Source organism: Ciconia boyciana, chromosome 2 (genome assembly GCF_034638445.1).
Source record: "Ciconia boyciana chromosome 2, ASM3463844v1, whole genome shotgun sequence".
In the NCBI taxonomy this organism is placed as follows: Eukaryota; Metazoa; Chordata; class Aves; order Ciconiiformes; family Ciconiidae; genus Ciconia; species Ciconia boyciana.
This window is the reverse complement of record NC_132935.1, coordinates 103,018,202-103,042,955: the sequence shown is the minus strand read 5'-3', so window position 1 is coordinate 103,042,955 and position 24,754 is coordinate 103,018,202. Positions and strand designations below refer to the sequence as shown.

General features: G+C 41.0%; 2 protein-coding genes across 2 annotated transcripts in view; one reads left to right on the top strand and one right to left on the bottom strand.

Moving 5' to 3' along the window:
* Positions 1 to 3,411, bottom strand: part of ALDH5A1 (aldehyde dehydrogenase 5 family member A1) — a 12,776-nt gene extending 9,365 nt beyond the window's left edge. Inside the window, exons 1-5 of the mRNA XM_072853386.1 lie at positions 3,069 to 3,411; positions 2,727 to 2,810; positions 1,467 to 1,637; positions 1,062 to 1,178; positions 488 to 631 (exon numbers count right to left, since the gene is read on the bottom strand). Of these exons, the coding sequence (XP_072709487.1) occupies positions 488 to 631; positions 1,062 to 1,178; positions 1,467 to 1,637; positions 2,727 to 2,810; positions 3,069 to 3,368 (816 nt within the window). The 5' untranslated portion in view covers positions 3,369 to 3,411. The remainder of the gene's footprint in view (positions 1 to 487; positions 632 to 1,061; positions 1,179 to 1,466; positions 1,638 to 2,726; positions 2,811 to 3,068) is intronic.
* Positions 3,287 to 24,754, top strand: part of GPLD1 (glycosylphosphatidylinositol specific phospholipase D1) — a 26,464-nt gene continuing 4,996 nt past the window's right edge. Inside the window, exons 1-18 of the mRNA XM_072853385.1 lie at positions 3,287 to 4,579; positions 7,465 to 7,520; positions 8,494 to 8,572; positions 11,394 to 11,491; positions 12,691 to 12,801; positions 13,078 to 13,126; positions 13,619 to 13,673; positions 14,648 to 14,755; positions 15,485 to 15,512; positions 15,601 to 15,740; positions 16,697 to 16,762; positions 17,312 to 17,435; positions 17,972 to 18,111; positions 19,291 to 19,477; positions 20,498 to 20,608; positions 21,619 to 21,693; positions 22,066 to 22,222; positions 24,262 to 24,403. Coding sequence (XP_072709486.1) covers positions 4,483 to 4,579; positions 7,465 to 7,520; positions 8,494 to 8,572; positions 11,394 to 11,491; positions 12,691 to 12,801; positions 13,078 to 13,126; positions 13,619 to 13,673; positions 14,648 to 14,755; positions 15,485 to 15,512; positions 15,601 to 15,740; positions 16,697 to 16,762; positions 17,312 to 17,435; positions 17,972 to 18,111; positions 19,291 to 19,477; positions 20,498 to 20,608; positions 21,619 to 21,693; positions 22,066 to 22,222; positions 24,262 to 24,403 — 1,823 coding nt within the window. The 5' untranslated portion in view covers positions 3,287 to 4,482. The remainder of the gene's footprint in view (positions 4,580 to 7,464; positions 7,521 to 8,493; positions 8,573 to 11,393; positions 11,492 to 12,690; positions 12,802 to 13,077; positions 13,127 to 13,618; positions 13,674 to 14,647; positions 14,756 to 15,484; positions 15,513 to 15,600; positions 15,741 to 16,696; positions 16,763 to 17,311; positions 17,436 to 17,971; positions 18,112 to 19,290; positions 19,478 to 20,497; positions 20,609 to 21,618; positions 21,694 to 22,065; positions 22,223 to 24,261; positions 24,404 to 24,754) is intronic.

The window sequence follows — 24,754 nt, the reverse complement described above, 5'->3', positions numbered from 1 at the left end:
GCCATCCCATAGAATTCTACCATCTTCTAGCCACGCTCTGCAGTTTTATTGACTTCATTAGAGACGGTGACAAGTAAGATTGCTTATTGACTAAGGTTGATAGGAGAGATGCAAGGGCCTCACTTCTCTAACACTTTATATCTCAACTGCAGAAGCCATTCCTGAATAGCACCTCTGGAACTCAATTTCAGTGTTCTTATTAGTACGTTGTCACCCTATGATATGAAACAAGAGCATCTTGTACAGAACTGTTCCCATTATAATTTAATAAAGGGCAATTATCCAGAAGTTGCACACAGGCATCCTTCTGCAAAGTACTGATATTAAAGTAAATAGGCAGTATCTCAAGAAGTACACAATTATTTGGACAATCTGTGTACAGCAGCCAGAAAAGAAGAAGGCTCCGTATAAAGGCACACACTTTCCCCCTACCTTTCCAGTATAACCACAGTAATAATCTTCAAGGATATTCTGTGCACTTATGTACCTTTCCTGTTGCTGTGGAGCCAGTAAAAGATATTTTGGCTACCAATGGATCAGTGCACAGAGCTTCCCCTACAGCTGGTGTCTGTTGTCTGGAACACGGAACAACATTATACACTCCTGCTGGAATTCCAGCCTGGTTTGCAAGCTGCAACAAAAGAACACAGAATTTGCATCATCAGTGCATTTTGTATAAGGAATAGTCACTTAATGTTTGTTTATTGTTTTGAAGAAACCAGTCTGTAAGTCAATGTAAGCCAAAACTGTGCAGCGCAACTAATAACAGACGCCACGGTGTCAAGAGAGCAGCTTCGCTCCAGTTTAAGCTAGCTGTCATTCAAAGTCACCAAAGGAAAGATATAAAGATGTTTTGTGTAGTTACATGGCCAGGTCCTCTTTGAGGCTCTAGACCGTATTAGAGGCAACTTTCAAAGACTCTTACTAAACTAAAACCTCTGGATCAATTCAGCCAACTTGTCCTTCCTTCATGTATGAAGTTGGCCAAAGTTACCTTTGAAGTGACTCCCCATTTACAGCTTTAGTCCATTGCTAAGGTAAAGCTTAGCACAAAAGCTCACCTCCCCAAGAGCTAAGGCTGATAAAGGTGTGTCCTCTGCAGGTTTCACTACCACTGTACAGCCAGCTGCCAGAGCTGCACCAACCTTCCGGGTAATCATAGCGCTGGGGAAATTCCACTAGGATGAGAAAGAAAAGTACAATCAAACTTGTGAAAATTTTGCTCCCCGTTTTTGCAGAAATAGCTGACATTTTCTGTAATTATGTGGTAACCTAAACAGACCTACATGATGTGCTTTGTCCTAAGTGAACATTACAAAGAAGCACTGCCAATCCAGGAAGAAGTGAGTACAAGGTAGAAATGAAACTTTACAGAGGTGTTTCCTGGGCAGGAGGAGCCATAAGGCCCCATGCTGTGGGGTGAGCTGAAAACCTTCCTCTGATTTGAAAAATTCAGCTACGCTTACTGGGGTTATAATGGCTGCCACTCCTACTGGCTGCTTCAGCACCAGGATTCTTCTGTCTTTTGCAGATGCCGGAATAACATCACCATAAATCCGGCGAGCTTCCTCTGCAAACCACTCCAGAAACGAGGCAGAATACAGGATTTCACCTTGTGCTTCTTTCAGAGGCTTCCCCTTTGATTAAATCAGATTGAAGATACACTGTAAGCGGCAGACTGAAGCGATAAAAACAAATTCAAGTCATTTTGGAGCTTCTGTTCTTTTCAGAATACTTTATAATCCCCTATCATGCACACTGCAGCCTCAAAAATGATTATATGATTGCAGCAGCAACAGTTGTGTGGCTTCAATATACCATCATTGTATAGTCAATATTTTGTACGTTGTGCCCGGACTCATACCTGACCAAGACAAGGAGCTGGAATAGCAAATGTAGCATGTGTTTATTTACAAACTCTGTGGTTAGCTTCTATTACCATTCCGAAGAAGATGCAAATCACAGCCAAACAGTTACAAGTTTATACCAGGCACATTTGTTTTGGGGAGTATTACTTTGGACTACCTCCGGATCTGATCCCGTGGACTGAATGACCATTAGCATTCATTAAAATCTTCACCACAGAGGAGAAGATCACCACAGATCATTAAAATCTTCACCACAGAGGACACCACAGAGGAGCTGGTGAAGCATTTCCTAGCATGGTTTTATCCAAAAGGATACCAGTCTGGGAGCTCCCAGACTGCTCTGTGATGCAAACCAAAGCACACTAAGTGAATCCAACTTGGAGACTTGCTTTAACAGTAATGCAATTTTTTCTGAGTCAATGAAACTGATAAAACACATTTCTGCCATGAAGACCATGGTTTAGGTTGATGTATGCTTTTGCCCACCATGAAGCACAATGTGGGTCTGACTTCCGCTGGATTGTTAGGTACTATTGTCATCAGAATAATGCATTGTATGTATGCCAGAAATAGAGAAGTTTGAAACGTTATCCATTGACCTAACAGAGCGATGGGAATGCACAATGCATCTGCTAGGCTCAACTTTTTTAAGTAATAAAAAAAGATACGGTAGCTAACTGGTGAAATGCATACAGAGTGTTTTGACGGCTGTCAGTGTTAATTTATTTCAATGTTAGCATCCCGGTGTTATGCTTTCTAAAGAGGCTGAATGCCAGCACAGGCCAGAACCCATGCTGACAGGGGCAGCGGGCACGGCGCCGCTCGCCCGGCAGAGGCGGACCGCGCCGCCGTACTCACGTTCTCGGCCGTTATGATCCTCGCCAGCTCGTCCTTGTTCTCCATCATCAGCTCGTACCATCTGCGGAGGCGCATGCTCCTCTCCTGGGAAGAGAGAAGGCTGCCGTGGCCGCCGCCCGCAGGGACGGCGCGGCGCCTGCGACGAGCTTCTCCAAGGGCGAAGCGAAGCCAAGCCCCGGAACACCTCCAGGCCGGACCCGCAGCCCGCCGACGGACGGGCGGCCCTCGCCGGACCGGACCTCCCCGCCCCGGCCGCCTCCTGCCCCGGGCGGCGCTAGGAGCCGCGTCCCGCCCGGGGCCCCCTCACCGCCCAGGCGGGCGCCATCTTCCGCGGCCGCTCACCTTGGCGGGGAGGCGGCCCCAGGCGACGCCGGCCTCGTGCGCGGCCCGCACGGCCGCCCGCGCCTCGGCCGCCCCGCAGTCGGCCACCCGGCCCAGCTCCTCGCCGCTCGCCGGGTCCTGCACAGGGAAAGCGGCGGGCGTCTCCACCCAGCGGCCGCCCACCAGGCCGCCCCGGCGCACCAGGGCGGCGGGCAGCGCCCAGCTGCCGCGCCGCGCCGCCGCCGGACCCGGGGGCGGCGGGGGGAGAAGGAGGCGGCGGCGGCGGGCAGCTGCGGCCCGCCGCGGCAGGAGGCTCGCCATGGTCGCGCACCGGCGACAGGCGGCGGGGCCCGGGCTGAGCCCGGCCGCGCCGCCCCGGAGGAGGAGCTGCGGAGGGGCCGGGCCAGAAGCGGCCTCTCGCCGGGGCATGGCGGTGGGCGGGCAGCGGGTAGAGACGCTTGGTCTGCCCTGGCAGGTGTGGGGGCAGCTCGGTAGGGGACTCCTGCTTCACGGAGCCCCGTTTCCACAGCCTCATTGAGACGCCCCTCCAGAGGGAGAGGGGGGACTTGTGCTTGATGGCTTGGCTCCAGGAGCACTGGCCCGCGGGCGGCTGTGGGCCCTCTGGGCCGGTGGCCCTCACCTCCGGGTCTCATGGTAGCTGCAGTCGGTCTCTGGCAGGAGGGCCATGCGTAAGCCCCTGGCCGGTTGCCACCATCTCGCTGGGGACCGGCAAGGCTGTGCCGCACGTCCCAGCCATGCCCGCAGGCTGAGCAGCAGCCTGGCATGGTGGCCAGGCCAGGTTTGCATGGAGGATGGCTGGGAGCCACAGTGCGCCCAGCCTCTGCAGTCAGACAGAAGTTGATAGCAATGTGTATGGCAGGAGTACTCTCATGATTTCCCACAGTATATCAGATGGGCTTTCAATCTGGATCATAAGACCCAAATGTATGTGTGCAATGTCCTGTCAGCTCACCAGAGCTTATGAATTCGTACTGCCTACAACTCGGGAGCTAGCGTGTTTCTACTGCTTTGGCAACTGGCTTTAATTTTTTGTGAAATCTGACATAGCTGTTGTAATGCAAGTGCACCATGAGCTGAACGGACTGTGGGAGGATGGTCTTACCTGCCGTGCTTTTTTGTATGTTAACAGACCCCACTGCTGCTGTGCAGTGATGGCAGTTACACTGCCCAAACCCCAGAGATATTACAGAATTCAAGAGGGGAGAACACCTATAGGTTATTTCTTCTTTTATAAATTACTTTATTTGAGGTAAAGAAAAGCATTGGTATAAAATAGCGTTTCAAAAATACGTCAGTTGTTTACTTGCTGTGTCAGCAATATGTCTGAAAGAAAAGGCATGCTCCGTAACCTACATTTCAAAGGTCACAGTGCTACTGCTCCAGGCTTCTGAAAATCACAGTTTGAGCCAGCATCATGGCTGGTTTGAAGATTTGGTCTGTTTTGCTGGTTATACTATACCATTTCTGTCAAAGATGTATCCCATGTGGAATTTCAACACATGTTGAAATAGGTAAGACATGTTTACAATTAATTTTTGTGTCTTTTGAGTTGCTTGGGAAGATAAGTAAAGTCAGATTTTGCTGGAAAGCAAAGGGAGGAAATAAAATAATGAGCATTTTACGTAATTTAAAAAAAAATGTGAATAACATAGGATAGATGAATAGTTTGGTTTTGGAGTTTGAAACTACTGTTTTTATAAGCAAAATGGCTTGACTCGATTTGGTTGCGTATTTTTCCATCTTCTAAAACACAGGCATTATGTAACTGGAATGTTTGTGTCTGTGAGTCTTACGCAGACAGGGTTTCGTTTGGAGAAAGAAGAGGAATACTTTACACAATTTATGGGATTGTTATATTTAAACTAGAGAATAACACAGATCATTTGTGGTAGCTTTGTTGTCAAATCATCATGTACTAATTTTTACCGTATCTGCATAAAATAGATAAAATGCTGTAATGTGTTTGTATCTGTGACTAACATAATGAAAAATTTGTTCTGCGTCTGTTTCTGGTAGGTTGCTATCTGTAGCCTGAACAGCCTAGATTTGTAGAGAATGAAGGAGAGAACCGAGTGAACATCAAAGTGGAAAAATATTTCTGTTTTTAATTTCTTGTTTGCATGTGTTATTTTTAAAATCTGGTTTCTGCTGTAGTTCTTGCAAGAACACTCATGAATAGTGTGAGGTTATTCTGAAACGTTTACTCAAAATAAATTGACGGTTTTAATTGTTTGTTCTTCTGATTCTAAATCCGTTGCTCAAACAGATAGTAAAACATATGATGTTGTCTCTATTCAGGTAATTCAGACCTTAAGTACTGAATACATGCAACACTGAACAAGTTAAAGGCTGGGATTATTCATGGCATTCATTTGAGACTGAGAGTATGTTCCCTTACTGAGTGTTGTACCCTTGGTCAGCATCCTGCAACCATTTGCTTTTCATAAGGATATGTCAAGAAACCCACAGTACTCAGTAGGAGAAGTCACACTGCCTGAGGTTAGGCAAGTGCAAACATCTTTGCAAGCTTGGGGCTCTAATTACTGAGTATGAGCTTCTGAAAACTTGAAATAACAGATTTGGCAGAATAGAGTGTATTTGCAAGAAATCTATGAAGAGAAACAAGAGGTTACGGATCTGTCCCAAAGCAGTCATTTTGTTCTAATCAAGGAAGCATATTGCAGAAAACTTGCATTTATATAATTTAAAGATCTTGGTTGTCTGAGTAGTAGCGTGTACACTGAACTATTGGGTCATAGTTTGCAACAAATTTTGTCCTTTTGTCTGAAAATGACATTAAACTGGGTTCGGCTCTGATGTTGCTAAAATCAGTGCTTTTATTAATCTGCAAATAAAAGTCCACGATGATAAGATACTGAAACTTATTGCCAAATCCAAACACTGAGTATTCCAGGAAAAAACAAACAAACAAACTGTAGAAAGGAACTCCTCCGACTCAAAACCAGCACCAAAGTCTGTCCTGGACAGAATTCTGAAAGTACTTTTAAAACGGTGAAAAGCTGTGCCTGTTCAAAATGTTGATCATGTTTGGTGTGCTCAGCAGAGCTGTGCTGTGTCCTACTTGCCATGGCCTTGTTGCTGGAGGCAGGTCTGAGTGGGGAGGCTCTTCCTCCCCAGGGGCTCCCGTCAGAGCCGTGAGGCTGTGTGGAACTGTGGGGATCCATCACAAAATTTGTTGTAAAGGTGAACTAGGACCTGGGCCCACATGAGTAATGAGAGAAGTTGGGGGGACGGGAGACAGGAAAGGCAAACTGCCAAACTGAGAGTCTCCGGCACTGGCAATAGAGAATGGAATGACTGAGCCTTAAAGTGATATACTTTTGTTTATTATTATTTTTAAGTTATTCCTGTTTTGGTGCAAGATTGGTCCTTAAGGTATCTTAACATATTTGTATAAGGATGGTTTAGATCAGTAGGTAAACTTCAAAGTGAAAGATCATTCAAACCCACACATTTTTGTCTAGATCTTATTCCAGAATGAGAGTGGGGGTTTTTTGTGATGTGATTTATTTGGTAAGGATCAAATTAAATTCAGCATATTCTGGGTTATCTTGATCAGTCTTAGTTTGTAAATAGCTCTAAGTGAGGAGTAACTTTGTGTGGGAAGGCAAGATGATAACCCGTGTATGCGGTTTCAACCAAATAATTTTAGAGGCAGCGTTGAGTATTTTTAGAATAGTGTTAATAGATTATCCCTGGAATCTAACATTAATTAGAAGGAGACTTCATTAAAGAAAAGTTATGTCAGTTTGTTTCATTCTTTTGTTAATGCTTGCTCAATAAATATTTTGGCAGCAAGAATGTCTGCCTATTCAGTGAATAAATAGTATTATTTACCTTGCTGACTTTAGATTTTTGTTGGTTTTCATACATGTTAAAAATTAATCAAACTGTTAAATATCCATGTTGATTCCTGAGGTACCTTTTTCAATGTTAAGGGCAACAGTGAAACTGAAATACAATTGATGTTGGTCCTTTACAGCTAGAATTTTATGATCCATAGTCTATACATGCTGGGCATGATCTGCGTCAGTTCACTGCTGTAGCTTAATTCTGGACACGGGGAGTTCCTTTTCCCTGTGATTAAACCCTTTCGGCTTTGTTGGTCAGCTTGAGAGCTGGGGACTAGAGAGAGACTGATGAGACCTCAGCATCCAGATGTGCCACAGAAACAGCATTTCCTTATTAGCTCCCTCAGTGAGAAAACACACCCTCTCACACATACAGCATTTTCTGAGAAATCATGTTTCATGTACCTGTGCTGCTTGGCTTAGATATGATGATGCGGTGTATTCTGTTTTTGATAATGCTTCTAAGAAAACATGGGCCTGGCCACAGTACCTATAAATCAATACCTCAATATGTTGTTTTTCAGCACATAGAGCTCTGGAATTTTTCATTAAGCATGAAGGGAATGTTAATTACAGACAGGTAGGAAGCATATTATTGCTTAATTGTGTACGCCTTTCTTCTGAGTGTTTTTCTGTCTGTCTTCTTGCCTTTCTTTATTATTTATTCTCAGTAATATGTGTGTAACTATTGTGCCTAGATTGTATTTTTACCTTGTTCTGTTGAAAATCATTTGACTCCTTCTGAATACTATTGCAAATATGTAGTAATTATAATAATGTGTATATACTGTGTGTGGTGTCTTGCATTTTTTCCCATCATCTTAAGTCATACCCTCCGTGGGTAGTTGTATTAGAAGAATCAGTAGAGGACTTTTGAAAAGGAGGTTTAGTAAACATAAGGATAGCAAAATGACAACAAGATTTTGAATTTAGTCCACCACATATATAATTTAGCCAGTTTCTGATTGGTGCAAATAGCTTTTTCTTTCATGGGCTGTATCCAGCAGAGTACTGTAAACACGTGGACAGTTTTCCTAAACACATGAACAAAACACATATGTGTTTTGTGTTTAAAACATTTTTAATATCCTTTAGCACAGTGTAAAGAAGACTATTTTATATAATTCAATCTTTTATCGAAGTAGGAGATCACTCAAGGGAAGTATTCTCTTTTTCCGCTGTAGACAGCTATGCTGTGATTCAGAGGATGGAAGATGGCAGACCAGGCTTTGTGTCTAGTCCAAGAGGAGGAGGCCACCTTCAGAAGGTGACTTCACCAGTACCTAAATTAGATTATATCGATACTTTCCTGAACAGCCTTTCAAATTACAGTGTATACTGATTAGTTTAGTGTTGCTTACAAGTATTTTGGCAAGGCGGGAAGCAGGGCAGGATGATGGAGGATGGTGACGACACTGAAATAATGTTTTTTACCAAGATAACAGTTGTATCTTGCTGGGTATTTAAATTTAATCTTCTGTATTGGCAGTGAACTGTGGTTTTGTGCTGTGCAATAGCATTCTGATTCCTTTTTTCTCCCATCTTTTTCCCAGTTATTATTAAACCACCAAGATGCATTTCAGGCTGGGAGCATTTATCCTGATGCCTTTTATCCTTCAATCTGCAAAAGTGGTAAGAAAAGTTTTATAAGTCCAGTATTGTAACAGCTGTATTTTTATGTGAAAATCCTACAGAATTTAGTAGGGTTGAAAATAGTTCTGTTGTAAGAAATGAAGTATAGCCAAAAATACCTTCCTGCAAAAAAATCCACCATTTTTGTTAGTATTTGGAGCCTTTTTGTAGAACTATATAAGAAAATAATATATTTGAAAATGTTTTAAGAAAGTAACTTTTGGGTAAATTTAACTATTTTATGTGTAGGGCAATTTGATAGAAGGATGCTGTTTGACTAAATTAGGTCAGATGACTGAGTACTGTCTTGGGGAGAGATTGAGAGGACAAAATGATCTTTTTTCTAAGTCTTAGGGAAAGCCTAGAGCTAATTTCTATACTAGGAAGTATTAGTTTCTATCAGATCAGTCACAAAGATGATAGGAGAATATAAAAAGCTCACAAAACCAAAATAGTGTAGGACTTGCGGAGGGTGGGGAGAGAAGTGTAACATTCCAGTTTAAAGCCTTTCTTTTCCAGACTGCTGACTTTTGCCTTTTCCCATTTTAAATTAATGTCAGTCTTAGTTTTGGTGCTTGCAGATCTAAAGACTGCACTACAAAATTAGCACCCTGTTGCAGTGGCTGTAAAGAGTATGTCTTGACTTGCAGCTGGTCCCCTGATTTTTCAACTCTGGTAGGTCAGCTGTTGTTCATAATCAGCTTCTCCAGCAATACTGGAGCTATAAAACAGCCAGCTAGGGCTTGCTCCAGGATATTTGCTACTAAAGCGGTAAATCTGGATAGTGAACAATTAGCAAATGGGACAAAGACAGCCTGTCCTCCAACAAACAAGCTATTAGGATGTTTAGAGACAAGAGACAAGGCAGTGTCTATCCAGAGACAAGGCAGTAATATGTAGTTTGTGTGAGGATATCTGGCCAATTGATTGTTGAGATCTTACTGAAAGTCTAAAGTATGGGAGCTGGTTTATTTTAATGGGTCATGCAAATTCAGATCCATTAAATTCAATATGTTCTTAGGATCTTTGTTTGGTTTGCCTCATCTTTTACATGTTTTTCAGCTGAGTGCCAGTGCCTCGACTTATGTCAGTATTTGTTATTCCTGCCTCAAACTGCAAAATCCTTGTTTGTCTTTCCAAGGACACTTTCCCCCATCTTTTCTCATTGCCTGCTCTACTGAGAGTCTTAAATCACACAGTGGCAGCTAGACTTCTCATTGTTTCTCAGTCATAGGTTGTTGATGCTGACTCTTGTTTATGCCAACTACAGGCTGCTTGGTTTATATCCTGATAGGCAGGTTGCCCCATCCAGGTTGTCTAACAGGGGATCTTCTCTGTTGTTATGTCATGGTGCTCAGTTCACATCCAGATTGTCCCTCTGCTCTGGTATTTAATACTGGTTTTGTCTCCTGTCACTCACCAGGTTGCTGTTCCTGGTCTTCTGCCTGGCTCTGCTAACATCTTGTCCCAAACTTCAATCTCGCTTGCCTTGTTTTCAGGACTGATGTTCTCCTGGAATTTCTTCAATTCCTACCGTAACTTGGTTATTTCTATCTACCTTGTCATTCCCTTCTAACAGTTCTGATTTTTGCCTTATACCGGGCCAGTGATCAGAGCCTCTCTATCTGCAGCCTCCAGCCCACATTCCTTCACTAAAGTTGTGGTCCATCTTGCCTTGTTTTATACTTGGGCCACTTGTCAGCAGTCTCCTTAGTCAATGTGGAAGAAATAGGTACCTCTACAGATCTGAGCTGTTTTAACTGTGTGCCTCTAGATCAAGAACAAAGCCATCCAGACTGTCCTTCCAGGCAGGAGGCAAACTTGCATGTAGAAGTCTACTCTGTGAACACATAATTTTGGTCTAGCAAATCCCATCCTTGATTGCAGTTCAGCTGCACTGTAAAATGTCGAGAGGCCAAGAGGTGACTGAGTCACCCACAAGGTCTGTTCTCTCAGTTTCAGCATTTAATATACCTTAATCTTCTGCAGTTTCACAGTTCTGTCCGAACAAATACATACTCTTCCTCCAAGTGTACTGATGGTCCGAACAATCTCTCTCTTGCCTACCTTCTTCCCCCTTAGAGAATTTAATACTGTGCTGCTTAGTCTCGTCACATCAGCATCACTTTGCCCTTAGCTTTATGTAGGTACACAGAAATTTTTAGGCAAGGTCACTGTTAGATCCTACATAATCTCTTCTGCATAAATCCAAGTGAGAGCAATAATTGATGCTTCAAAGGAAAACCTGATTTTTCCTGCTTTCCTCTGCCCTTCTTCTGCTCCTACACTGACTGTATCTTGGCAAGTTTGCCATTCTGTTGAAAATTAAGATGATGATGATGACATAGCCCTCTTCTGCCCTGTGGAAACCTGTCCCAAAGCATGATATTTTGAGTTTTCTGCTATGCCCATCAGCTTTTCTGCCATACAATTTGATGCATTCATGTAGTCAGCAGCTTCTCTGTCAGCTCTCTTTATCCTGTCCACTTGGGAGGCAGTTTTTCATTGTACTGTACCTACTCACAGGCACAGAGAAAGGGAGCAGGCACAAAATTTTCAGATGCTTCAAACCAAAATCAGGGAAGGTAAATCTAGTATCTCTTTTGACAGTACAAATCATATAAAAATACATCTCATTTGGCTCTTCTCATATAAGTGGTTTGCAAAATGTATCGTCTGTACGATACGAAATTGAACAAAAGTCTATTTTTTCATGGAGAAAACCTTTCCTTTCTTCCCCCCTTTTCTCCCTTTTCCTCCTTTCCCCCCTTTCCCTCCCCTAGAAAAAAGATCAAATACTGATATAGTTTTATTGCAATAGGAATATTCCATGATGTGTCTGAAGACACTCACTGGTCACCATTTCTCAGTACAAGTATTCACTACATTAGAATGAATTATCCTCAGCCTTGGGAAGAGGTAAGAAGATTTCTTTAACTTCAGACTTTGCTTTCTACTTTCTACTTTCTTCACCTTCACTTGTTGTTGCAATTTCATCTTTTGGGAAGTGTAGAAAAAATACAAAGTTTTAAATTAAAGTCTCCACTGATATAGGAAAATTTGAAATGCTATTTTCATCTTTACCAGACAAAAAAGTTATTATTTCCATATCAGTTATCTCCAATGTGGTCTGGTGCTTATGATGTATTTCATAGGTCCAAACTTTCAAATGTGATTGGTGGTCTTGCATTACAATCAGATCTGGTTGAGTGTTTGCCCCTTGAAAACCAGTCGTCTTTTAGAATTCTCACTTGTGAAATCTTGGACTTAGTCCTGATTTGCTCTTGTTTATGGTATATGAGCTACATAGGAGAAGAGGAAAAACAAGTTGTCAAATTGAGAATTATTTTAAAGGTCATATTGTTTTCTTTTCCTTACTGGGGAATTTGCCATTCTCTCTCTGCTCAGGAGGGTCATACAGGTGGAGCAGCATTTGAGAGCATGCACTCTTTAAAACCTAAACAAGTCTGCCTGCCTTTTGACTGGCCATTGGTGATACTGATCTTGTGAACTGTTAACCCTTGGGAAGATAAATTCATCAAAAACTATGATTCAGTTACAGATTTTTGAAAGACCTCTGGAACCTACAGTGATTCAATGCAGAGAAGTCTTTTCTGGAGAAATGAAATTTCTGTTGCTGATAAATTTATTCCAAATAACTTATCTGTTTGTAGGAATAAGATGAGTAATTTCATACCTGGGCTTTAATCAGATACTTTTACAGAGAACAGCACTTGCACAGGAATGTCCTTCTCTCCTCCGGGTGCCTGCGCAGCACCCATGGTGGCAGAGGGGTTCACTCCTTGGAAGTGGAAGTGTGTCTTCAGTCCAGAAAAACACTTTAGTACACATCTAACTTGAAGTACACAAGTTGTCCTGACATCAACCATGTAATTCTATGGCCTTGGACTGTATTAATTTCTTAAAGCTTCTCAAGTCGCAAAAAGTGACTCCAGCATCAAGGAATGAGTGGTCAACACTTTGTCATGCTAAGTTCTTGGATTTTAAGAGTTTCTCACCTATATCCTTGTATAATGCATGAACGTAAAATGCTCACCTCTTCTTAAAGACAGGAATAAAATTACCGACATTACTACAAGTGGATTGTTGTTGTGTAGGCTACAGAGAAGCTGGTGGCTTTCCTGTTTGGAATTGCTTCACATATGGTGGCAGATGTGAGCTGGCATAGCCTAGGCATCGACCAAGGATTTCTAAAGGCCATGGGAGAAGTAAGCCTGTACTATTATATTTATTGATATAACTGGACTTATTGGAATTGATACCTTAGCTTTGGACTCTGGTGGGGAGGGAAGAGAAAAACTGGAGCCCTGTTTCAGGAAGATTTTCAGAGAGACGTAATGCCACAAACTCCATAAGAACGAAGTTGGTCAGATTTGGGACCTGTAAACCTTAGGGCTGCTTGGACAATTTGTTTCTGTTCATATGTTTGTATGGAAGGATGAGTAAAATAAACAGGCAGTTCTCTTGTTTTTCTCTTTCTCCAGATTGATTTTTATGGTTCATACTCAGAAGCTCACAGTGTTGGTGATTTTGGTAATGTTTCTGTTTGCTTATCATAGATCCTTCTGTTGGAATAACTGGTCCTCTTCAAAACCACAGTGGGTGATTCTGGCTCTTACCCTGTGCAATGCAGGAGCCAATAATGAGTCATATGGACACTATATTGTCACTCTTCCCCCATAGCTTGCAAAGCCCTGCTATCCCTGTCCTCATGCTCCATGTTTCAGGAGATGTGATAGGGCATGTGGACACTTGTATTAAAGCCAAAACACAGGCTGAAGGATGCTAAAGTTTAAATGGAGTCACTACTGTGATTTTAAATTTTACATTATTCTTATTCTCTGGAAGTATAAAATATGCAGCATACTTTCAGGTGAACCATTTATGTATTCTAAGGAGGATCTACCATATAAACATAGGTAGCATAGCCATACATAGCTTCATCCATGCTGTTATCCATGATAGATACGTAACGGGTTTGGTTTGTTGGGCTTTGTGGTTTTTTTTTCATTCTTCCATCTGCAGGAGGAGATGTACTGAGTCAGTTTGAGCTGGACTTCAGTTATCTGGCATCGAATTGGTAAGATAATGAGGTTACCTTCTTTAATAATTATTTCTGCTTACTCTGTATACTTACTCTGTTTTAACAAAATGCTGTCCTTCTTTATCTTTCTTTCAAAAGAAACCCTTGCAGTTATTGGAATTTTTCTGAGTTTGGTATTTCGTATATGCATATTTACTGTTCCCTGACATGAAAAACTGGAAGGACAGAAGAAAGTGTTTTACATATAGGAACACAGCAAGAAAGATTAAATTATTTATTGCTGAAGGGAATTATAAGTAATTATATATACAATATTCAGTGAAAAAGGTTTGCTGGAATGTCCTAGCAATTAGTTAAATAACTCAGTTAAATAAATCTCACTTAGATTTCCATTTTAAAGTTTTCAAAGTTGAGGATTTTTATGGGTATAGATGCTGTGGAATTCAGACAGGTTTTAAAAGCATAAAAAGAAGTAGCAGTTTTAGATATACACAATTTTTTTCTCACAGTTTTTAACTGAAATAAAAAACTCACATGCCTTTTTTTCTGCTGATAAAGTAGGTCATTTGAGGTGTTTTGTTTAAGTAGAATGTAGTTCATCTAGGTGTAGAAGACACAGTTCATTAATAAAACTGTGGCACAGCTGTGGGAAATATCTATTTGTCTAGGAGGAGATTTGGCACAGCAGAGAGTTGGAGGACATCCTCCAAGATTATGTGATCACCAAGCCAGGGAACCAGTGTAGGGAGTGTGGAAACTCTACCAGCACTAGCCATAGGGGAATGGTTCTACAGGTTTCTGAGTTTGAACCTAAACAGGAGGAGAGTGTTGTGCAGAGAGTAACTGCACCTGCAGTCCTGGTTTTTCTGGCATTTGTAAATCTTCATGACCTTCTATAGTCTTTTGAAATTTAGAATTTTAAAGCAGGCTATTATTACTACAGAAACTGTAATCTTTTATCAGGTGATGTGGAAAAACCTCTTGTTATCATACTTTCGTCTTGTTTTTAGGTATGTACCTGTCAAAGACCTAGCAGCTATCTATAAGGAGTTTTATGGAAGAGAGATCATAACTGAAAGCACAATTACTGACTGTACTTACCTGCTGTTTCTCGAACTGTAAGTTGAATAGCTTTGTCTGGGTTTTCATAAGTGAAGCATATGTAGGAAAATGGGATAATCCTATTTAAAATGCTACCTCAGAAATTTATGCATTGAGGCCAGCAATATAGACTCCCTACTAGACCCCAAAATCATAAAACACCTGAATTTTTTTAATGGCTAGACTACAGATTTGGACTGCTTAATAACTGTTAAATTAATTATTACACCACAGATTCAGCATCTTAGCTATTTAACACATTCATGCATTTAATGTATTTATGCCTATTTAAGTGAGAACAGCTGTGTCTTCAAGTACTGTTGCATTGTGGCATGTTAGCAATACAATTTTCATGTACTGAAGGAGCAGTGTACATACATAGGTAGATGGCCTACCTACACTTTAGGTAAATCCTTTCAAGTCCAAAAATAATTCAAAAGAGACTCTTGATATCTGGCAATGTCTGCTTTTGAATATCCTAAACTGCCTAGCTGTATGCTTTATTTCATTTAATTACCAATAGTCATGCAGCATTTACAAACACTGTGAATCCCTCCAAATTAAGGGCAGCAATAAAGTTAAGATCATTACTTCTCACGTTACAGCTTTTAAAAATATATTAACAGTCAACAAGGAAGTGTGATGACTTGCATAGTATTTACCATAAAGAAGTCTTGAAAGAACTGTTTAAATAATTAAATATTATTAAATGAAGCAAATTTATTTCTGAAGATTTTTTTTTTCAGGCATGGAGAAAGGCTTGCTGTTGCCAAGGTTGGTTGTCTGTTCTCTTTATAAAAATTAACACATAGCATGAAGACAATGTAATCCATCTTAACTAAGGATGTTGCTTGTCTCTCAGCTTTTTCCAACATATGCTAGCAAATCTCCATTTCTGGTGGAGAAGTTCCACGAGTATTTTCTCGGAGGAGTGGATGACATGGCGTTCTGGACGAACAATATTTTTGAGCTGACGAGCCATATGCTGGAGAATGGAACCAGGTATAGCTGTGTTTCCTACAATATGAAGCGCAGTAGTCAAGTTCTGACACCCATTTAATTGTTCTTCCAAAGGCAGGTTCTTTCCTAGAAGAGGTGCGGAGCTTTAAATCCTCACTTGGACAAAGGGATTTCTGTGGCTTTTACCTGGGTGCACAGGATTACATAGGCCTTGAGTTCGCATTTGTCACATGTTCACACTCCTTTCCCCAGGCAAGGCTCTGGCGTGCCCAGTTGATACTTGACAGGGGAAATTTGGGGCCTGCTTGAATGTTGCATAGCCGTGCCCTGAGGTTCTGCCTGGCCTGGCAGTCTGAGCTGTGGCAGCACCTTCTGGCTGCTGTCATCAGCCAGCAAAGTTGTCCCTTCCTAGGGGAGGGCAGGTACTGCCTTCAGACACTGAAGACAGATAGGATTAGAAAGAGTAAGAGTATATATTCTAGTGTTGGAAGCTCAGGTTTATACTCAGAATGTTGTATTTTTAATAGAAGTTCTGGCCCTGTACTGCTCTGTTACAAGTGTAACCTTAATGTAAATAACTTCATAAGACCAACAGTGGCAATTAATCTATCCATTTATATGGAAAATATCACTGCAGCTATTTTGCGAAATGATGTTTGAAATACAGTATGGCATAACCTGTTGTGTTCTTTGTTCCAGAATGGCACTTTCATTAAAAGTGCTTTAGATTATTAGAATTAGCAGGACATGTTACAATAAGTTTCCTTTAAGAGTTATATAAAGACATGTGAGATTCATGTAAAACCTAATCAAGGTCATTAAAATAAATATCAAAAGGATTTCTCAGGGTTATAATGATGCTCCGATTTTGAATAAGCAGGGTCTCTTGAGAAAACTGATGACTTCTAACAGAGGAATCAGTAAGGATAAAAGTTGTATTTTTAGTTTCACTTCCATTGTGGGAAAATGTTTAAAATGCATTCTGCATATTTCTTTAGTGGCTGCTTCCTGCCTGAGAACCCTCTGTTTATAAACTGCACAAGGGAGCACAAGGACAGCTACGAGTAAGTATAGCTCTGAAGGTTCAAAGATTTATTGATGGAAGGAGAGTCCTCTGCTAATGTGGACAGTGAGCTATTGAAAATTAGAGATCTTTTGGTTTATCTTTTTGTGTGTGAATTTGAGATTCTCTTAACATGAATAAATAAGCTTCGTATAGGGGAACTGTGCAGAACCTAGGAGAGACTTTTACCTTCCAGCCTAAGGACAAGAATACTTACCTAGCACTTGAAGTGCTAAGTCTTCACACTTTATTTAGTTGTCACTCTTTTTTCTGCTAATCATGAAACTACTGATTCATGTTTACCCTTACCATAGGATTTATGTACAGAAATATGGAACTCAGCTGTTCAGAGCACAAGTGTATGTATTCCTCTAGCAAACATCTCAAAGAGAAACCAGCTTATTGGGTATCTCTTGAGAACTCCCTTTATATATGGGAGAAATGGCCACCTGACTGCATGCAATACGATTGCTTCTCCTAGCTTTGTCATAAAATACTCAAGTCATTAATTCAGTTTTATTAATTGTTATTACTGCCGCCTTTATTTTAGCAGAAACAAACAATCAAAAAATGAACGTCACAAGAATACAACTTCTTTGCTTACAAAAACACTTGAAAAGAATATAAATTATACAGAGAGAGGAGTTCACTTCAACATACAATCTTGGGCAACAGTAAGTGAGAAGTGACAGACGTGTCAGGTAAAATTCAGCTCTGTATAAAATTGTTTTAATTTCTGTCTGAGGTGCTGCATGTTGGAGTAGGGTCTCTGGATGTTAACAGTAGCCTGTGGCTTCACTTCATGGAGATTCCAGCAGCCATTGTTAATCTATGCACATCGTAAATACTCAATTTTTGCACTTTGCTCATTGTATAGTGAAGTTAGAACACATCTTGCAGTGCCAAAAATGACAAGATATATCTTTAGTACTTACACTTTAGTATTTACATGTTACAGAATCATATGGTCGCTTTTTGGAGTTAAGAAGTCCCAACAAAGCATAGCAGTGAACAATTAGCAGTGCTCCATTTAGAGCATACAGATTTTTGTCCCTTTCTAAAATGGTGCTTATGACCTGAGTCAGAGTCCACTTAGATCAATGTGGTGATTTCCACTGTTGGTGACTTGGTTTTGAGGTGCTCCATAATGTTCTAGAGTTTCAGCCCGTGTTTTAACCACTCTTGTCTCTCTCTATTATTTTTATTTCAGAATTCCCTCCACTTGATAAATCGTGCTTTTGCAACAAATGTCAGGAGAGTATTAGCAGCTACGCATCAGAAATCTTCTAAGTACATCTCCAAGCCAGCAGCTTCATATTTTCTGACTTCACCCTATGCTAGACTTGGATGGTTGGTAATCTTTTTCTTCCCACCTCCCTCTTAATTTCTGAAAATTTTGAGTACCCACTGAAATATTTGTGTTTATTCTTTGGATACTCTTTACAGGTGACAGTCCAAATCAATTAGTGATACAAATCTGGCTGAATGGCTTATATTGACTGGTCAGAACAGCAAGTTAACTCATAATACCGTTCTTTCAGATGTTAGCATAAGCCTCTTTGTGTCAGTACTGAATACAACTGTATCAACAGCAAAATTTCCATTCAGATGTGAATTCTGGTCAGATAACCTCTTTCTTTGGAAGGGTTGTCTTGCCATTTTTTAACATTCTATCCGTAGTGAAGTAGCTCAATGCTTTGTGTGTGATCAAGCTCAGAATGGAAGGAACCAAAATTAGAACCAACATGGGCTCTAGTTCTGAACAGTATAGGAACATTGTTACCCTTTTTTGGTTATTGGTTGATGTTTGCATAGCATTAATTGTCTGTCCCAAATTGGTCACTGATGGTGCCTAGCGAGTGTTCTTGGAAACACTACAACACTAGTAGGGAGTTCAAAGGTAGAGTCAGGACACAGAAAGAGGCATATTCTCTCTCCTTGCCAGAGAGATTCTAGCTTTACCTGCAAGAGGGAAGAGTAATGAAATAAATTTGCATTGCTGCTCATCTTGCTTTATTCCTTCTGACTCAAAAATTGAAGATTTAATTATTGAGTTTACTTCACACCAGCCAAATGAACAGTAGTTAGTTCTTTTCTCTCCACTCCAACATGTTACTGAGACCTGTGATCCCTTTGCTTATCTACTGTTAAGTCCATTGATTAAATCAGAGGTTCAGTTAAAAAGATACTTAATTTCATCTTTTGTATTCTGTGTCATATGCAAGCAGCCCTTTTTCATGCTCCTTGCTCTGATTGCTCTCAGGTGCCTTGTGTCAGTAAGTAAAAAGCAGTTCCTACGGATCTCAGCTGCATTAATGGAAGATGAATCTTCAAGGCTCTGTTTTTATTTAATTAAAGAAAACAAAAATCAATTATATAATATGAAAAATGCTGTGTAGATTTTTACAAAAATAGACGGGGAAAGATAGGTCTTGGTTTACCTGAAAGAAGTAAAAGTATTAATTTTCTGCTAATGTTGTGGTAGTCTGGAAGCTAATGCTATGGTTTTGTGACTCCCTTGCTGTACAGGGCAATGATCTCAGCTGACCTAAACCAGGATGGATATGAAGATCTGGTGGTCGGAGCACCAGGGTACAGCACATTGGGCCGTGTTCAAATAGGACGGGTGTATGTGGTCTATGGCAACCAGTCAGGTTTGCCACAGGAGGACATGGATCTAGATGGGAAAGCTGACCAAGTACTACAGGGTCATCAGGTGAGGGGTCAAGTCAGATATTTGTCACTTAAATTTTTTTGCCTGAAAATGTAGTAAATTTTGACTGAGCAACAGTATCATTAATATGTCTGAGGATTATTCCTGAAATGCCCCTCCTGGTAAAAGGATGTCATATGCTTTTCAAGAAAAATAACCGTTACTTAAGTCACAGAAACAATTAAAGCAATGGTGATCTGTAGGTTCACTTTCATTACTGTGCCAGATAAGTGGGTATTGGAACATAATTTGCCCTTGAATAAAACTGAGGTAGTGTCTCTGTAAGTCACAGTATAGCTCATTTGGGTCCCTGCATTTAAGAAAATCCCTTCCTTTTTCATCTAAAATTATTAGTTCAATATAAGTTTCAATTCCTTTGAAGCTTCATTTTTTCATTAATTGATAACTTCTTACAAAAGCATTGTTTGTCTTTAGTAAGAGTACACGTTATTTTAAAAAAAGAGAAAACTACAATTTGACATGATGGTGACTGGCTTGTAACTGAAAAACAGGATCAAATGATCTTTTTCAGTAATAAAGATGATCCTCTGTAGAAAATATCTTTATTCACAAAACAGAGAATAGAGAGAGATGAGATACATTTCCTTTTAATCTGTTTCTGTGGTTACAAACTGGAGTAACAGCTGCTGTCTTCTTACAGAGTGTTTTAGTAGTTTACGGCTATAATGCTGTTAACAGGAAAGATCATAAGCTTAACATCAATGGTGCACTAGGCTCAGAAGAGGAAATAGTAAAGCAGCACCATATTGTGTTCAGTTATCTTATATTTTAACACTTCCACATCCTCAAACAGAACAGTTGAGTCTGAGTTTATTGTTACTATGGCAGTTATTACTTGGGAGAACAGTTACGCTAAGAAAATCTTAAGAATTGTTGAGGTAGATTTTTGTCATGTCTGTTTCCAGTTCTTTCCTGTGCTGTGATTGCAAATGTACATTAGGTTTTGATGGTTTTGTCTTGAAAACATCTGTTATTTCATGAGAGCAATCCCTCTTCTTTTAGCCTTCAGGAAGATTTGGTTCTGCCTTGGCAGTCCTGGACTTCAATGAGGATGGAGTGCCAGATCTGGCAATTGGAGCACCTTCTGTGGGATCTCAGTTTCTTACTTACAAAGTAAGCCACACAAATGGGTTTGTTGGGGTTTTCTCCCTCCAAACAGAACATTTTTATTGATACATATTTTTTTGAACAGTGAAATGAGAGAGAGAATTTCTGTTGTTGCTCAAGGTGACATTGTAATTTAAACATAGACGTTTATAACCTTTGTGGGTACTTTGACTAGAGCAGTGACAGCTATCTGTATTTCTCTTTCCGTGGCCTTTTTGCGCATTAGAAATCCAAATCAGATTGCAACTTTGCAGCACTGATGTGCTTGAAATGTAAGGAGCCATTCATGAAATACAAGTGTACCCTTTTTATTTAGGAACAGAGAGTCTGGAACAGACCTCATGGGTCAGTGAGCCTTTGTCATCTGCTGTTACAGGCAGATGATATCCAAAATGTGATATGAACACAGATATGCTTGCTAAAATAATCAAGTTACAGAGGCTTAATGATTTGCAGCCTACCAGATAAGCCCATGTAATGGTCCCTGAGTATTTTTGGCCTGTGCAAACTGAGAGGCGAAATGTTTTGGTTTAAACCACATCCATTAAGCTTAAAACTCTTCAGAATTTCAGATACTAACTTAGCTGCCTACATAGGAATTTAAATGCTTTTATGTAGACCCACTAGCTTGGAAAATTGCATGCATCTGTCTTGCCTGGCACTGTGTATGCCATTGCATTAAATTATAATTAACAAAATTTGAGCCACCTGAAGGTGTGTATAACAAATGTAATATACAGTATACTGTCCTTGCTCCTTATCCACAGTATGATGAAAACGTACTTCTTTGTTCTTCTCTAGGTTGTTGCCTGGTTATAGCAGTACCCATTAAAGCATGGGTATTCATAAGTTTGGGGTGGGAAAAACAGTATTATGAGAAGGCTCTGATAGGAAAAATGCAGTTGTATTAATAGCCCTTGCAGAACTGTTTCACTCCCTGTGCTTTTTCTTGGATTTCATACTTGGTGCTGACATGCAGATGCTCTCATGCTCTATTTGCTTTTCCTGCTGTTTAGGGTGCTGTGTATGTCTATTTTGGCACTGAGGGAAGAGGCTTGGCATCTCAACCAAACGTTACCATAACTTGTCAGGTATATTGATCAGGCTAAGATAGGGCTACACAAGCACGAGGTGAGATAAAGGGGAAAGGGGCTTGTGGGCTTAAAAAAAGAACATTAAAATCAAACTTCTCATTGCAAGGGAATTTAGACTGATGGGGATGGTGCAAGCAGGTGCTTGCCTGGGGTTGGTTTGTACTCCAGTGCAGGGGGGGCAGCAGGGTGAACAGAAGGATGCATAGCCCTCCAAAAAAACCCAAAGGAAACAAAATTGAAGTCAGGGAGTGGGAGGGTAATTTGATCAGAAGCAGACAAAATTAGCTCTTTGGAAGTAAATTGCTCTATTTTGTTACGGAATTACTGGTTTCAGTTTCATTTCAGGCTTAAACTAACTGTTTATTGCAGTATTCCTACTGTAATCTTGGTTGGTCCCTCCTGGCAGCTGATGTTGATGGGGATGGAAATGCTGATCTGGTTGTGGGCTCTCCATATGCACCTGGTGGTGGGCAGCAGAGAGGATTTGTGGTTGCATTTTACTCTTATTTCAACAGGAGTGATCAAGGTAATATTTATTGAGTAAAATAATCCTCCCATATTTTATGTGACTGTTCATTTGTTCCTAATTAATCATGGGATAATTCAGGTTTGAAGGGATCTCAGGAGGCATCTAGTCCAGCCTCCTACTCAGTAAGGGGGCAGCTATGAAGTCAGACTAGATTGCTCAGGGCTTTATCCAGTCAGGTCTTAAAAACCTCCAATGATAGAGATTGCACAGCCACTCTGGGCAGCTGTTCCACTTCTTGGCTGTCCTCATAGGGAAAAAAATGTCTTGTTACAGTCAGTATGAACCTCTCTTGTTTCAGCTTATGCTCATTGTCTATTGTCCTCCCACCTCCATGCATAGAGAACTCAGAGGCACAGAAGGCATTAAGTACCCCAGTACACTGGGAAGAGCCTGGCTCTTATCTCCTTGTTAACTTCCTCATAGGTACTGGCAGGCTGCTGTTAGATCCACTCAAAACCTTCTCTTCTCCAGGCTGAATAAGTCCCAGTCCCTCAGTCTCTGCTCACAGCACAAGTACTCCAGCCCCCAACTATCTTGGGGGCCCTGTACTAAATTTGCTCCAGTTTATCAACATCTTTCCTGTTTTGTGGGGTCCAAAACTGAACAATGTGTTCAGTTTAGGTGTGGCCTGGGGAGGAGTAAAGGGGGAGTAATCACTTCTCTCGATCTCTTTGCTGTGCTCCTGTTTATATAACCTGGGATGCTGTTGGCCATCTCTGCTGTCAGAGCCTCATGCTCAGCTCTCTGCCCACCAGGATCTCCAGGACCTTTTCCACACGGCTGCTCCCCAGCCAGTCTGTCCCCAGCCTGTATTGCTGCAAGGGCATCTCCTTTCCCAGGGGCAGGGCTTTGCATTTGTCCTCACTGAACTTTATGAGGTTCCTGTCAGCCTGTTCCTCCAGCCTGTCTGGGTCCCTCTGAATGGTAGCACTGCCCTCAAGTGATAGCCCCCCCCCCCCCCAGTTTCCTGTCAACTTCATGAAAGGGCATGTTGTTGCCTTCTGCAGATCATTTATAAAAGTATTTAACAGGATGAGTCTAAAGGTAGACCCCTGAAGGCACTCCACTTGTCACAGGCATTCAGAGTATAACCCACTAACCGCTGCCCTGTGAGGGTGATCATCTCAACCAGGTTTTTCCCATCTGGTTGTCCACCCATCCAGACTGCCATGTCCAAGCCTGGATACAATAACATTATGGGAGACAGTGTTGAAAGCATTGCTAAATGCTTTCAACAAGCGCAATATCCATTGCTAAAGCAATGGATTCAACTGTGTATTGGTGATACCAGGGCAGACTCACTGGTCTTCCTTGTAAATGTGCAAATATACCTCAAAAGATGAATTTTTATCATTCTGTATGCTCCTTCATGTGGCTAAAGAGGAATGCTACAAGTGAATACAGCTAATGAGTACAGGTGATGAAGATTGTTGTGAATGCAGGAGGAAAGGCCACATATGGAGCTAAATAAAGTTAATAGGGGTTGGGCAGGATACGCAGGTATTCAGAGCTTTGTCAGAATCATGTAATTGAGATTTGCAATAACACTTAATTTTTGTAGCTTATTCATATAAAATTAGACACCACAAGGAAAATGGGTTTCAAAACACTGCTGACTGACATTTTTGCAAAACCAAAACACAGAATGAACTATTTGAATTAAAGCCAGAATTATTTGAAGCTCCCCCACCCACAACCCTTGAAGAATTACAGGTTCTGATAAAGTTTCAATGTTGTCCTATCCCTAAGAAGGAGTCACTAGTTAAGGGCAGGCTTGACTGATAGATTTCATGTACTTTGTGTAGGCTATTGCAGGGATTTAGAAGCAGGCTGTGTTGAATAAAGGCTTTCACCAGCCAGTACAGTTGCAGACTGAGCAAGTGAAGTTAGCAATAACTGGTGCCATATCATGGATGGTGTAACTTTGCTTAAAGAAACTTGTTGTCATAGGATGAATCAGTGGAGGATTGCTAACAGATTTTTCTATGCCAGGATACACCAAGTTTTAATTCTTTTTTTTTTTTCTGGTCTGTCAGGACTTCTGTCAGTAGAGGGTGCCAACTGGATGGTGAAGGGGGAAGAAAACTATGCTTGGTTTGGATTTTCACTTGACAGCTGCCAGCTGGAGAATGTAACATTGCTGCTGATTGGTAGCCCTACGTGGAAGAGTTGTGCTGGGTGTGTTGTATATGACAACTTGCTCTCTCCTCCATTCTGCCCTACTTGTACAATGGTTAAGATTTGTAATAGACTTCCAGCTTTTCAGGAAGTTTCCTCTTTGTTCTGCTTAGAATATTTTTATTAAATTCATATTTTTATGCCTTCATCCTTCCTCATGAAATGGGGTGTGTGTCTTTAGACCCTTTATAGAGAGGGTCTTTGTTATTTAGAGACACTTAAGAATTTGTTGGGTTTTCTTTGGGAGGGGGAGAGGGGGCACAAAAATGCTAACAGGTAAGCGTGCCTAAAAATCCTATAGATAGTACTTACTTTGAGATAGCATTTTTAAAAGCAAATTGAACACCAAAA